This window comes from Rhinolophus sinicus, chromosome 17 (genome assembly GCF_057876585.1).
Source record: "Rhinolophus sinicus isolate RSI-liver-muscle chromosome 17, RSI-T2T, whole genome shotgun sequence".
Lineage (NCBI taxonomy): Eukaryota > Metazoa > Chordata > Mammalia > Chiroptera > Rhinolophidae > Rhinolophus > Rhinolophus sinicus.
The window spans coordinates 1,423,537-1,436,120 of NC_142517.1; the positions used below are offsets into that span (position 1 = coordinate 1,423,537).

Genomic DNA, 12,584 nt, shown 5'->3' on the forward strand with positions numbered 1-12,584 from the left:
GGGCCCGCCTGCAGGCTTGTCCCAGGCACTGGGCCTTCTGGGAGACAAACCCTGGTTTCACATGGTAGCAAACCAGAGCATTTGAGAATAGCTTTGATATTTAAGATGTGGGAGCACTTGAGGAAACGTTTGGTCATGTTTCTGAGGCTACAGGTGACCCGGTGGACTTTTTTTTTTTTTTAATTTTAAAGAAAGCCCTATTATGAGAAACAAAGAACTGTTATCAGCATATTGAGCAAATACCATTTGGCTCATTCCAGAAACATTACCTGGGCATTTTTTCTCGTCTAACTCAGAGGTGCCAGAAATATTGAGGCTCTGGAGCACATTCCTGACATAGTAACAGTGCTGCGTTTCAAGATGGTGTCTGTTTGCTCAGCCTTGTGTGTTAGCACTTTGGACTGTGTTCTGCTTTCAGCTGGGTAGGGCTGACGGACGGAGGGCCTTGACCCAGCCATTGCATCCTGACACCTCATCAGAAGGGCCTCTGGGAGGAATACCTCAGCAGGGCTTTGAGCTCTAGAGCCGGAAAAGAGGCATGGCCTGATCGCAGCCCTGGTGTGTGGTCCTGCTGACGGGGTGGGCGTCACTCAGAGAACAGGGCGGCTCCGGACGCCTGCAGCCCCATCTCTGTCCACTGGACGAGCTGCCCTGAGGTGCAGCTGCGCCGCCGCCCTTCCGTCAGCAGCCCGCCCCACGCCCCCCTGCTTCTTGTGGCTTTCCTGTCCTGGTCTCAGGCCAAGGCCCTGGGCTGTCGTGCAGTGACATTCTTCCAAAACAAAGTGCCTGTTCACTGCAGCTTCCCCCAGCGGTAACTGGGACAGTTTTCAGAATCAGGTTTGTCTCTTAAATTGAAAAACCTTGGCTCCATGGAACATTTCTCACCTTATTCCTGTTTTGCCTATTTTTCCACCGCCCGGGCCCCAGGCCCCAGACCTATGCCGCTGTCCTGGCCTCCACTGCGGTGGTGCCATCGAAAGCCGTGAGCGTCGGCACCAAATGAAAATAAAGCTCTTTGTTCAGTTTCTTTTTGAATTTTTTTTGTTCTTTTCCCTTTAATTTGTGAAGGTAAATATTGTCCTAATACTTGTAAATCTCTATATTTTTAAAATTTCACTGAATCAAAATAATTTTAGCACAGTCAGTAACCACAAGATTGCCACAGGATACGAAAGTCAATTTGGGGGATGTAATCAATGTTGTAAAGATTTTGTAGGGTATCTGACGGGCACTTGTCCCATTTGGGAGACCACCTCAGGGACGATGTAGATGCCTGATCACTGCACTGTACGCCTGAAGCTGAAGCTGAACAATAATGAATGTCAAGTACAATTTTATATATATATATATATAGTTACAAGAAGCGGAGCACAGCATTAGGAACAGAGACAGTGAAAATGTAATGGCTGTATGTGATGTCAGAGGGATAGTGGATGGGGGGAGGGGGGTTGTCACTGTGTGAGGGATATAAATGATAAATATCTAACTGTTACATTGTTTTGTGTACCTGAAACTAATTAAAAATGTTAAAAAAAATAATTTTAGCAAGATTTCAAATAAATTTGTACTTTCCAAAAACAAAAATGTACGTGGGTTGTTCAGAAGAAGTATATTTAAATTTTTTCCGTGCCATCGCTTGTGTTCCTTCAGAGGAGGCAGGAATGTGTTGAGCCACCCCTGGTGGCCAGACAGTGGTCCCTGCGATGGCGCTCACGGCGCTGCAGGGTTACTGTGTTAGGGCCGTCCTTAGAGACACCGGCGCGCACAGAAAGGCCCCCCCCCCCCGCCCCCGTCCACAGAGGTGGAGTGGGGGCTTCTTTCCTGCGTATTGAATTGATGGCTCACCCCCAAAGTTGTTGCTGCTGTTGCAGTGTCTGCAGCTATCATTCAGCAGGTCTGTTTTCTGATAAAAATTGACATCAGAAAAGTGGTCTGACATCTGTTAGAATTACTCGAGTGCACATTTTATATCTAACACCTGGAAGGGGCGTAGGAGTTCATCTCAGGATACGAGCCGGTGGCGCTCGCGCTTCTCCTGCTGGCCTCACGTCTCCCACGTTGATCAGGATAGTTAACTTACTACAGAGTTTTAAAATGTGGCTGGACTTGCCAAGGGCTTTAGTCCCTTTCTGCCACTTTCCATGTGAGGAGTTGGTAAGCCCAGGCAGAGAGGCGTGCATGTGCCAGCAATGGTGAGCGCTCAGGTGACCGTGTAGGCCAGGATGTGGCACCGAGCGCAGGCCCGCAGGTCAGGCTCGCAGTGCTGGTCGCGTGCGCACACCTGACCTGCATGCAGCCTGGTGGGGATCACGTGTGTGCTCCTTACCTGTTTCTGGAAGGTTACAAAAATGACTTCTGAGCACATTTAAAAATGAATAACCTTTGGTATAACAACTCTTAGTATCTCATTTGTTTGCTGCAGTAGAATCTCGCTGTAACTGGTGCCACAGCTGATATCTGTGTCCTAATTTACCACGTACACAGGAGAGCAGGGTCCGCAGGGTCTTGCCGTGCTGGCCTCGCTTCTCCCTGACCCCGTGTGAGAGGCAGGCTCTGCTGCCCCCTCTTCCCTTAGTGTAATTCCATCTTGTGTTTGTGCCTAAGATTTAAACCAGGCTGAACGGGACAATGAGAAAAAAGGACTGATTCATCATTAGTATTTAGATAATCTTTTCCAATGCATTTGTAAAGCAGTAAGATTTCCTTCATTTATTTCTAAAGTGTGGTAGACATTGAAAAATCTTCCTTGAAGTTCTGTCTATGTGTTTTATGTCTTCTAGGGGCCCAGAAGACACCTGTTTTGAGTTTGGTGTTTTCCCTGCCATCCTGAGTTTCCCACTCGATTACCCGTTAAGTCCCCCAAAGATGAGGTTTACCTGTGAGATGTTTCATCCCAACAGTAAGTGCTTTTGGAAGTCGTTGATGGTTCTCGGAGAGGTCTGGAGATTTTTTCACCATGGGAGCTACTGTCAGTGGGTGACATAGGCCATTAAAAATGTTTTTTATGTTCTGAACTTCAGGAAATTAATCGTGGTGCTATTGACATCATGATTTTAGTTTCGAAGGACAGTTTAATGTAGATAAAAGAAAATGTGGACTGAAGAGTGGATGCCGTTTGAGCTGGTGGTTCTCCTGTTGGTGGGTTGTTAGAAGAAAGCCCAGCCCACGTGGATTACGCTGGTCTTCATCACGGTGTGTTTAACAGTGTGAAAAATGGAAAGCAACCCAGGTTTTAAACACCAGAGAATTAGTTAAGTTGTACTAATCCATCTGTCAGACTACCACGTAGATGTTTTAAATGACCTAGAAGAATGCTTAGTGGTACGGGGCGCTGTACTGAGTGAGAAAAGCAGGTCACAGCCCAGTCTGCTCCGTCGCAGCCCCCGCCCTGACCTCTTCGTCCTCAGGACGGGTCGCAGGTGGGAAACGCTCTCTCTGCTGCACTTGGGGCTCAGAGCTCGCTGGGAAGGTGGCGTTCAGTGCTGGTGTGGGTGCAGTGTCTCCTCACGGAGGCCGAGCTGTCTCTCCTTAGTGAGCTCAGCATCAGGTCAGCTCTGCACGCTCGGGAGCCGGCTGTCGTCAAGGCTGGTGCCACGTGCACATGGCCCTCAGCACACTGCCGAGACCTTTGTGTGTGTGGAATTTTCCATAATAAAGTGGGTTTTCTTTGAGTTTTCAAATACATTTTTATTGTACCAATGGAGAGTCACATTTTGCTAAAGACTCCAAAAGGCATTTTTCAAAGATACAACTGAAAGGAAGGGAGGAGACCCCGATGAAAGATAGACCCCGAGAGGCTCAGAGATGCCTTACGCAAAAGTTGATGTCATGTGGTCGATGGTCGATTGGAGAGGGCAGTGATTTCAAGGTGATTAACCTTGAAATGCAGCTGTAAAAATGATTCTGGGTAACTAAAAATGAATAAGATTGAAGCTAAATAAAGTCGTTGGAACAATGCCTGTGACATGGTGTTAGAAACAGATATGGCCAATCAAGTGATTAAATTATGTGATTGTAGTAAGAATAGTCTCACATTATTATTTTTAATGTTCAGATAGTTAATACAAATGGTTTTTAAATTTTACCTTAATGTAAATGTGTGCTATTTCTATTTTGTAAAAATTATTTTTGAGAAGACAAAAATTGTTCACCCCGTAAGTACTTTTAAAAGATAATTGACCACATTTACTGAGAGTTGCTAGATTGTGGTGCTGAGGGAAGGGTAGCAGGTCGGGGCTAGACCATCAGGAACTCGCAGCTGAGGGCGGGGTGGACACAGACAGAAGAGCCATACGGATAAACGTCGGGTCATGACGCCGCCCGCTGAGCTGGTAGCTGAGCTGGTGGCTGAGCTGGTGGCCGAGCTGGTGGCAGAGCTCAGCGTGTGCAGGAAGAGCAGTGGGAGTTGCCAGGCAAATGTCAGGGCGGGAGGGGACCTCACAGTAGAAGGAGTGAGGGGACAGGCAGGTGGGCCACACCGTTCCAGGCCTCTTGGTGTGTTACAGATTTGGGTGTTTATCCTAGGTGCTCTGGCCGGCCGCTGAGGGATTGTGCAAGAGTGTGAGGGCTGGCATGCCCGGTGTGGTCTTCGAGGGGTCACTGGGGTAGTGTCAAGGACAGACTGAGGGCTGGCTGGGATGCGGCTGCGGGGTCAGGGGAAGAGAGGTGGGTGCAGAGGTTCAGGGGCGCTTTAGGAGGCGAAACTGATGGGACTCCGTGAGAGGGAGGGGGTGGCAGGAACACAGCTGTTTCTGGCGTGTTGTGAGGACAGAGCCGGGAATGCAGTTTCCAGGCTCTGCCTCACGCGGAAAGCTGCTGGCTCAGGTAGTAAATGGCCATCAACTGTGATTGGATGGCCATCAGCTGTGGCTAGTTGGCCGTCAGATGAACCAATGAGCCATTGGCCACTAATATAACTGCTGTGACTATGCTAGCAGAAAATGGGGGCTAGCAAGAAGATGGTGGCTGAGCTAGCAAGTGGCGAAGTGAGGATTGTGGACTGCAGCTAGCAAATGGGGAGTCAGCTGGTTGGCAGAAAAGCAGACAGCAGGTCGCACGTCATGTGAATCCAGCCTCCAGTGAGACTATAGTGGTATGACTTTCCTACCTATGGCTCCGTGGGTGTTCCTTTTTGGCCTCACCACATCCTGCATTCTTGTGTGGGGAGCGGTAGCTGAGACCCCGCAGGCCGCCCTGCACGACACGTGTGCAGTGTCACTGCTGTAGTATCGCCCTTGAAGAAGTGATGCGGAAGTGGGAAACTTCAACACCGGTTCTGCTTTCACGGTAGAGAAGAGTGTTGAAAGCATCCAGGTGCACGGGGGCCAGCAGGACCTCCTGACACCCACGAGCAGTGTGCACAGCTCCTTGGTTGTCGTCCAGTTTCTGAGCGGCCAGAGCGCACAGACCACAGGGATGGTGAGTGAAAATGAGCGGCCAGGTGTCAGAGGAAGGCTGCTTAGGACTACTCACGTTTCTGAGCTTTCATGAACGCAGGTGAACTAAATAAACGTATTTTATATTGTCTCATAACTTAGCGGCCTTATCATTTTGCAGTTGCGTCTATCCAGATGGAGTCGTGGATAGTAGTATCTACCTTATACCGAACCATCTGAGAATCCCCCAAGTATGTAAAAAGAAAAATAACAGATGCTTTTAACTTCCTTAATAGGACTGATTGCAATCTGTGAACTGGAAATTCATTTTTCTCTAATCAGACCTTGGGTATCTTGTTAATGATGTTATTTGATGGGAGATTAGATTTAGACACAATCGATTTCCAGAGAGTATAGACGATCATTTCTATACGAGAATAAGTTAGCACGAGAAGTCTCGGCGCTTTTGTCTCTTTCTGGGTATTTAAACAATCCCGTTGCCTTTGCCCTGTGCACGTATGTTTCAGAGTCCAGTTCAGGGGTTAATGGTAGAATTAGGAATATTTAAGAAGCCAGCTCTGAAAAGTATTGTGAATAATCCTAATTATGCAAGATGTTTTGGTGAAATATTTGACTGCCAGGTAGTTACTCCTTTTGCATAGAATATTTAAGAAAACCCACATGAAGGTGGATTGTCCCATGACGACTAGAAATGGCTGGACCAGCCCTGAGCCCGTCAGGGAGTGAGCCCACCCAAAGTGTGTGGCCGGGAGCGTTTGGACATGACCGTGTGGACTTGACATGATTATGTGGACTTGACATGAGCCTGTGGACGTGACCGTGGGGCCGGGAGCCGCCGCTCCCGCTGTGCAGACAGCTGCCCTCTGCTGCACTGCTGCCGGCTCTGGAGCCGAGCTCGCTCACCTCCTCTGTTCCGCCCTCTACAGTCTACCCGGACGGCCGAGTGTGCATCTCCATCCTTCACGCGCCCGGCGATGACCCCATGGGCTACGAGAGCAGCGCCGAGCGGTGGAGTCCCGTGCAGAGCGTGGAGAAGATCCTGCTGTCGGTGGTGAGCATGCTGGCAGGTGAGTGTGTTGGCGGGTGAGCCGCTGGCGGGTGAGCCGCTGGCGGGTGAGTGTGTTGGCAGGTGAGCCGCTGGCGGGTGTTTTGGTGGGTGAGCCGCTGGCGGGTGAGCCGGTTGGCGGGTGAGTGTGTTGGCAGGTGAGCCGCTGGTGGGTGAGCTGCTGGCGGGTGAGTGTGTTGGCGGGTGAGCCGCTGGCGGGTGAGCCGCTGGCGGGTGAGCCGCTGGCGGGTGAGTGTGTTGGCAGGTGAGCCGCTGGCAGGTGAGTGTGTTGGCAGGTGAGCCGCTGGCGGGTGAGCCGCTGGTGGGTGAGTGTGTTGGCAGGTGAGCCGCTGGCGGGTGAGCCGCTGGCGGGTGAGCCGCTGGCGGGTGAGTGCTGGCGCCTCCTGCCTCGTCCGACCTCGTGTCCCTGCCTCACTCATACTCATGTGATGAGTCCATGCACGTGCCTTTCCATTTCATGTTCTTGGTACTTTTCCAAGCACAACCGTGCTTCTCATGATTGTGATTTTTAATGATGGTCTCTTGTGTGTGTCGTGTTGTTGATGACAAGTGGCCGTGCTCTGATCCGTGGGCCTTTCCTTCGTTCCGTAGGCGTTATCGGGGACCCACTATATCGCAGACATTGCATACCCAGTGCGGCATAGACCCCAGCGCTGAGGCCCCACTTCCCTAGGGCCCGTTATAGGCCACTTTGTTAAGTCCTGTGGTCGCGGTCCACATGGGGGCTCACAGGCCCATTCCCGAGCTAGGGCTGTCTGGGGTGAGTTTGGACATTAGGAGTTACGCGGAAGGGGAGGAAAAGGCGGCTGACTCTGCTGGGGGCACTGCCAGGACCTCTTCTGGCTGGAGCTTGGCCCGGGGGTGTCAGCTAATGTGAGCTGAGCCTTAGGAAGAGCCTGCAGCAGGGACGGCCGGGGCAGGTGACACAGGCTGTAGTCCTCAGGCTCCCAGGGGTGTGGTGATGCCCTCCCTTGTGACCTGAGTGCCTGGGCAGACGGACGCTGTGCTTGGGGAAGGAAGAGCGGATCATGAGTGTCCACTCCGGCGGGCCTGGCAGTGAGCTGCTCAGCTGAGGGTGTGTCATGGAAGTGAGGTCATTGCTGGGTAAAACAGCAGGTGAGGGTAGGACAGGGGTCGTGGAGAAAGCGCTCGGGAAGCAGAGGTCCTGCAGTGCTCCGGAGGGGTGTGGTCTAGAAAACCCTGAAGGACGTGGAGGAGTCTGGGAAAGAGAGGCTGACGGTGCCACAGGAGGTCCCAGGAGGTGGCCCTGGTGGGAGGCCGACCTCGGGCAGCCACTGACTGGGCTGACCGCTTAGGGTTCGGCCACGTCCAGGAGGAAGGAGCATGAGATCAACGAGGTCAGTGCGTGCGCGTGTTTGAAGGTGGAGACACGCCCTCCCCCTGCTCACACTGAGCAGGCGGATCCGTGATAGGCCTGTGGACGGCAGACGCTGGGCCTGTCTGCAGACGTCAGCTGTAAGTTCCACTTATGTGAACACTGGTCATTCTTTTTTCAAGGTTTTAATGTATTCGCACTTGGGGTACACGCGCCCTGCTCTGAGCTGCTTTCCAGCACCACCACTGCCCTGGCACTGCTCTGGGAGGCGCCTCAGGCTCAGGGGCCTGCCAGGGGTCCCCTACGTGCCACGTCCTCCCAGAGGCCTGTGCACCCCTGGTCATTCTGCCCCCTGCTGGCTCGTTCTACCCTTTGTAGCATTTAGCTTGAAGTGAGGTCGTTGGGGGTGTTTGTGGTCTTCCTGTGGGCCCAGCAGATGGTGCCCCTGAGGGCCCAGGTCACTGTGCCGGCTACACAGCCAGTGTCCAGCCTGAGGCCTCACACAGAGGACCCGGTGAAGAAGGGTTTGTGGAGTCACTAGAAGGGGTCACATTGGTGGGAGGGACAGATGCTGTGGCAGGGAAGTGGGACTGGGGTCGGTGGGGTGGCCTGGGACTTGGACTGCTCGCTGCCTGTCAGCCTATTGGCAGCCTTCTCTGCTCTGATCTAGTCACTGACCACGGGCATGGAGGTCACCACCTGCACCTCTGTAACTGCCGGTTCTCCTGCCCCCTTCCCGCCGCCCCCTGCCTCTCCGACCCATCCTGGAGTCTCTGAGGGTCCCAGCTGGTACGCGGCTAGCTAGCCTGGGGTCAGGTATCCATGTGGCCCAGACATCACGAGGGGCCACATGTGCCTGGCAGTGTCCTCCGGGAGGCGCTGGGAGGGGAGCTGCATGGAGCAGGGCTCAGAGGCGGGCAATGAACAGGTGGCTGGTTGTCTGGCTCGCCCCCCAGGGTTGTCCTCGTGTGCCCAGAGCAAGACGCCTCGTGTGGGCACGTTTGCACTTGGGGGTGGGGGTCACGAGTGGATCTTGTCCACTGACCTCACACCGCTTCTCAGGCGAGAAGGCTCTCGTTTGTTTTTTTTGTTTTTTTTTTTTTAGGAGGGTGCAGCTCACACTGGTCCACGTGGGGGGATCGAACTGGCAACTTTGGTGCTACTAGCACCACACTCTAACCAACTGAGCTAACTGGCCACCCCCGTTTGTTTCTTAAAGGATGGGCTTCTGCCCGCAGTATTTCAGTTGTTAGCACCTCTTGTTTGTTGCTGGGATGCATCTCTGGAAAGATCCACCGGTGTTTCTAAATGAGAGCAGATTTTGCCAGTTGAGCCCTCACTCTCAGTCCCTTTCGAGTGGACAATGTCTGCCTTTTCTTTCAGAGCCCAATGACGAAAGTGGAGCCAACGTGGACGCCTCCAAGATGTGGAGGGACGACCGGGAGCAGTTTTACAGGATTGCCAAGCAGATTGTGCAGAAGTCCCTGGGGCTCTGAGGCCTCGCCACGCGTGCGTGCACACCACCCCACGGTGGCCAGTTCTCCCCGTGACTTGGCCACAGTGACACTGTGCTGGTACCAAAAAGGCAAGCTTACAGAACCGCCTCGTCGTTCTTCTTCCCACCTCCCACCCCAACAGGCTTCTCTCCTGGAATTGTGACGATGTGGGTGATGTCAGCTGCGTGCAGCGGTGGTGGGTGGGCTGTCAGCTGTCCCCACCGCCTCTCCAGCGGCAGCCCCCGCACACCGCACTTAGCGCTCCCTCCTCCCGAGGGCTGGCAGCACACGCCCGCCTCCCCAGGGACTAAACCAGTACTGCTCCTTCGGAAGCGACGGGGCCGGGAGCCCAGGCAGAGGGCGGGCCGTCTTTGGGGTCCCTCTGGTCCCCGTGTCCCACGAGGACATAACTTTGGCTCAGTACTTCATACTTTACAAGCAGATGTTTTCCTTACAACCTAGTTACATCTTTTCCATTTGTTGTGTATTACAAACTGTCACACTTAGAACTACTTTCAGGAAATAAATACATTTTTAAAATGCGGTTGATGAAAAGCGGGGCACATAGAGAAGAAGCTTCAGTTTACTGCTGTCATACAGACCAACGCGTTTCCTGCTCGCCTTTGTTAAAGGTTACATGTGTGTCTTAGTTACCAGTGCGGGAACACGAGACTGAAAGCTTTACACTGAAAGCTTTAGTCGAAGTTTCTTCTGGACACAGCAGTGGGTCTTCTCCAGTCTCACAGCTGGGGAGCGCTAGGCTTTTGTACATTGTGGTCGCAGCAGGAACTCTGTCGGGACAAAATCATTCTTCGCACCTTGGAGCTGGAAGGGAGCCTCCCGTCAGCGCAGAGCTCAGAGCGTGCCTTACCCCTCAACTTGACTGGCGCTCATGGAAGTGTGGCAGCGGCCCGGCCACGGTGGGCCCAGCATGCCACGGCTGGTGGTTTTCCCGTGGTCTCAGTCTTCTGCTGTGTGGGCGGCTCGGTGGCATGTGCCCAGGTTCCACTACAAGCAATAACACATCTGTTGCACGCAGAGTCACACACTTGACCTGTTTCAGACAGGTTACATTTAAATAGGAATTTCTATTTTTGAAACATGGGACCGTCTACAAGACATACACTAGGTCTTCCTGTCCTTTTCTTCCCTTTCATGGTGTGTCCGGGGCACAGGCGTCTGCTTTCCCGCCAGCTCACAGCGAACGCCCTCCGTCGGCAGGTCCTGGGTGACGAGCTGCACGTCAGGCCCCTTTGGACAGCGGGGTTTGTCCCGCTCAGAAGGGCATTGCTCAGGCCTTGGGACTCAGTACAGGGCTTGCATTTGGAAGACGCGGGGACGGGGGTGCTGCCCCTAGATAGTATTTGCAGGCATGTCTGTAGGAGGCGGAGCCCCTTCTGCAGAGGAAATGTGTGGAGCGTTGTGAGCGTTGTAGCCACCTGAGCAGGTGGCCGCGGGGCTTTTGGGAAATCTGGAGAAGGGAGAAAGGCAGTCTCTTTGCAGAACAAAGTATTTTTATTCACTTGTATTTATTACATGGAAAAAAAGAATCCCATGGTTAAAAATAAAGTTACATATTTTCCCCCATCTGGCGCTGTATTTTTCTTTGTCGCATTTTTATATAGCCGTAGGGAGACCAAGGCCAGGTTGCCTGCTGTGGAACAAAACATGCCAGAGGCCCCGTAGTGGAGCTGCCCTCCCCCGGGCGGTGCACACGGGCACCAGGACCCCGCGATTCCGAAGACTCGTGAGCGTTTCACGTACTTCCTTTCCTCCATTCTCCGCGTCTCCTGGAAGTCTCGGGTTTCCTAGTCGGGGTCTGTGACAGCAGTCAGGAGAGGGACCTGTGACAGAGGGGATGTCTTTGTTCACCAGCCAGTGACCAGACGCGGGCAGCAAACGGCAGTCGTGTGAGCAGGAAGCTGAGGTCACACTTCCGCGGATTCTCCTGCGGCCTTGCGGTCACAGTACCGCTGGGCCTGCCTCTGAAGCTCCTTACGTAACGTGTAAATAAGTGAAGCGGCACAGATGGCGGTTTCGCTGACCAGCCGTCCTGTTTGGTGATTGTTACAGTCGGCTCTTCTCTGTCGCCCCCTGTGATCTGAGATGGGCCCTAGGCTTCCACAGAGCCAGGGCTGGCTGCCTCCCCGACCCCGGACCAGGCTCTGCCGCCTTCCATCTGCTGTGCTCTGGGCGCTGGCCTCAGCCCCGCACAGCTCATTCTGCTTCTTGTGGAGGGGCTGTCTGTCTTACGTTTAATGTCAGACCTCTGATGGATGTCATGTTGGGTCCCCGAGACCATCCCCGGTTTGGTGATTTGCTGGACTCAGCTCGGACAGGGCAGTGAGAGGATCCAGGGCACCGTCAGCACAGGGCAGGCGTGGGAGGGGGCGGGGACACGAGCAGCTTCCAGAGCCCATCCCGCTGGATCGTCAGCTGCCCAGCAAGGCGTGTGACTGCAGGTGTGAGGGGTCATCTGCAGGGAGCTCGTCAGTGGTGGGGCTGGTCCCCCGGCACCTCTCCCCGGCATGTCCCCAAGTCCCAGACTCCCAGAGGGCGGGCAGGTGGCAGCACAGCCGTCATGTCTGTGGGAGCGGTTCAGGCCCGGGAGGCGTTCTCATCACGGGGGTGGGAACCTGTCCCGGTGCAGCCAGGGGCCCACCTCGGGCAGGCCTGGCGAGGGCCGCCCCGGGCCTGCTCTGCTCCTTCCTGCACAGGTGTCCTGTGCCTTTCCCACTGGGGGACTTTGAACTAGATGTACTTCATTCATTCATTGCTCTGTTACCGTTCTTTGTGTTCCATTTGTTTTTCCCTCCTGGGGCTCAGAAGCCCCACTTGCTGCTGTGGTGGCCTGGGTGTGGCCATAGAGGTCAGGCGTGTCCCTGCAGGCTCAGCCCACGCGGACTCTTGCACCACCAACTGGAAGCGGCAAGCTCCCAGGGCGACCACTTGCCCAGTCCTGCGTGTAGGCTGTTGGTACTACAGTTTGCTTGCTGGCCAGATTGCGAACTTGTTGGAGGTGAGTGCATTTTGGTGCATTCTTTCTGTATGTCAGAGTCCCTCGGGAGATTGCAGAACTCTAGTTACACAGAGGGACACCCAGGATTGCCTCCCGCTGCCTGCCTGGCCCTGCCTGAACAGTCAGGCTGACAGCAGGACTGGCTGCCACTATGCCAGGAGCCCACACCACGGCCGCCACGTGTCTGTGTGTCCAAGTCAGGGGCCCTGGGGGCCTGTCGTGAGTGTCCACCTGGGACTGGTCTGCCTCAGGTGGGGCAGGGGGTGCAGAG

At 53.9% G+C, this 12,584-nt stretch overlaps 1 protein-coding gene across 1 annotated transcript in view; it reads left to right on the forward strand.

Annotated features, from left to right (window-relative positions):
- UBE2G2 (ubiquitin conjugating enzyme E2 G2) overlaps positions 1–10,881 on the forward strand; it is a 35,336-nt gene extending 24,455 nt beyond the window's left edge. The window contains exons 4-6 of the mRNA XM_074324132.2: positions 2,781–2,899; positions 6,323–6,463; positions 9,182–10,881. Of these exons, the coding sequence (XP_074180233.1) occupies positions 2,781–2,899; positions 6,323–6,463; positions 9,182–9,294 (373 nt within the window). The 3' untranslated portion in view covers positions 9,295–10,881. The remainder of the gene's footprint in view (positions 1–2,780; positions 2,900–6,322; positions 6,464–9,181) is intronic.
- Positions 10,882–12,584: the final 1,703 nt, after the last annotated feature.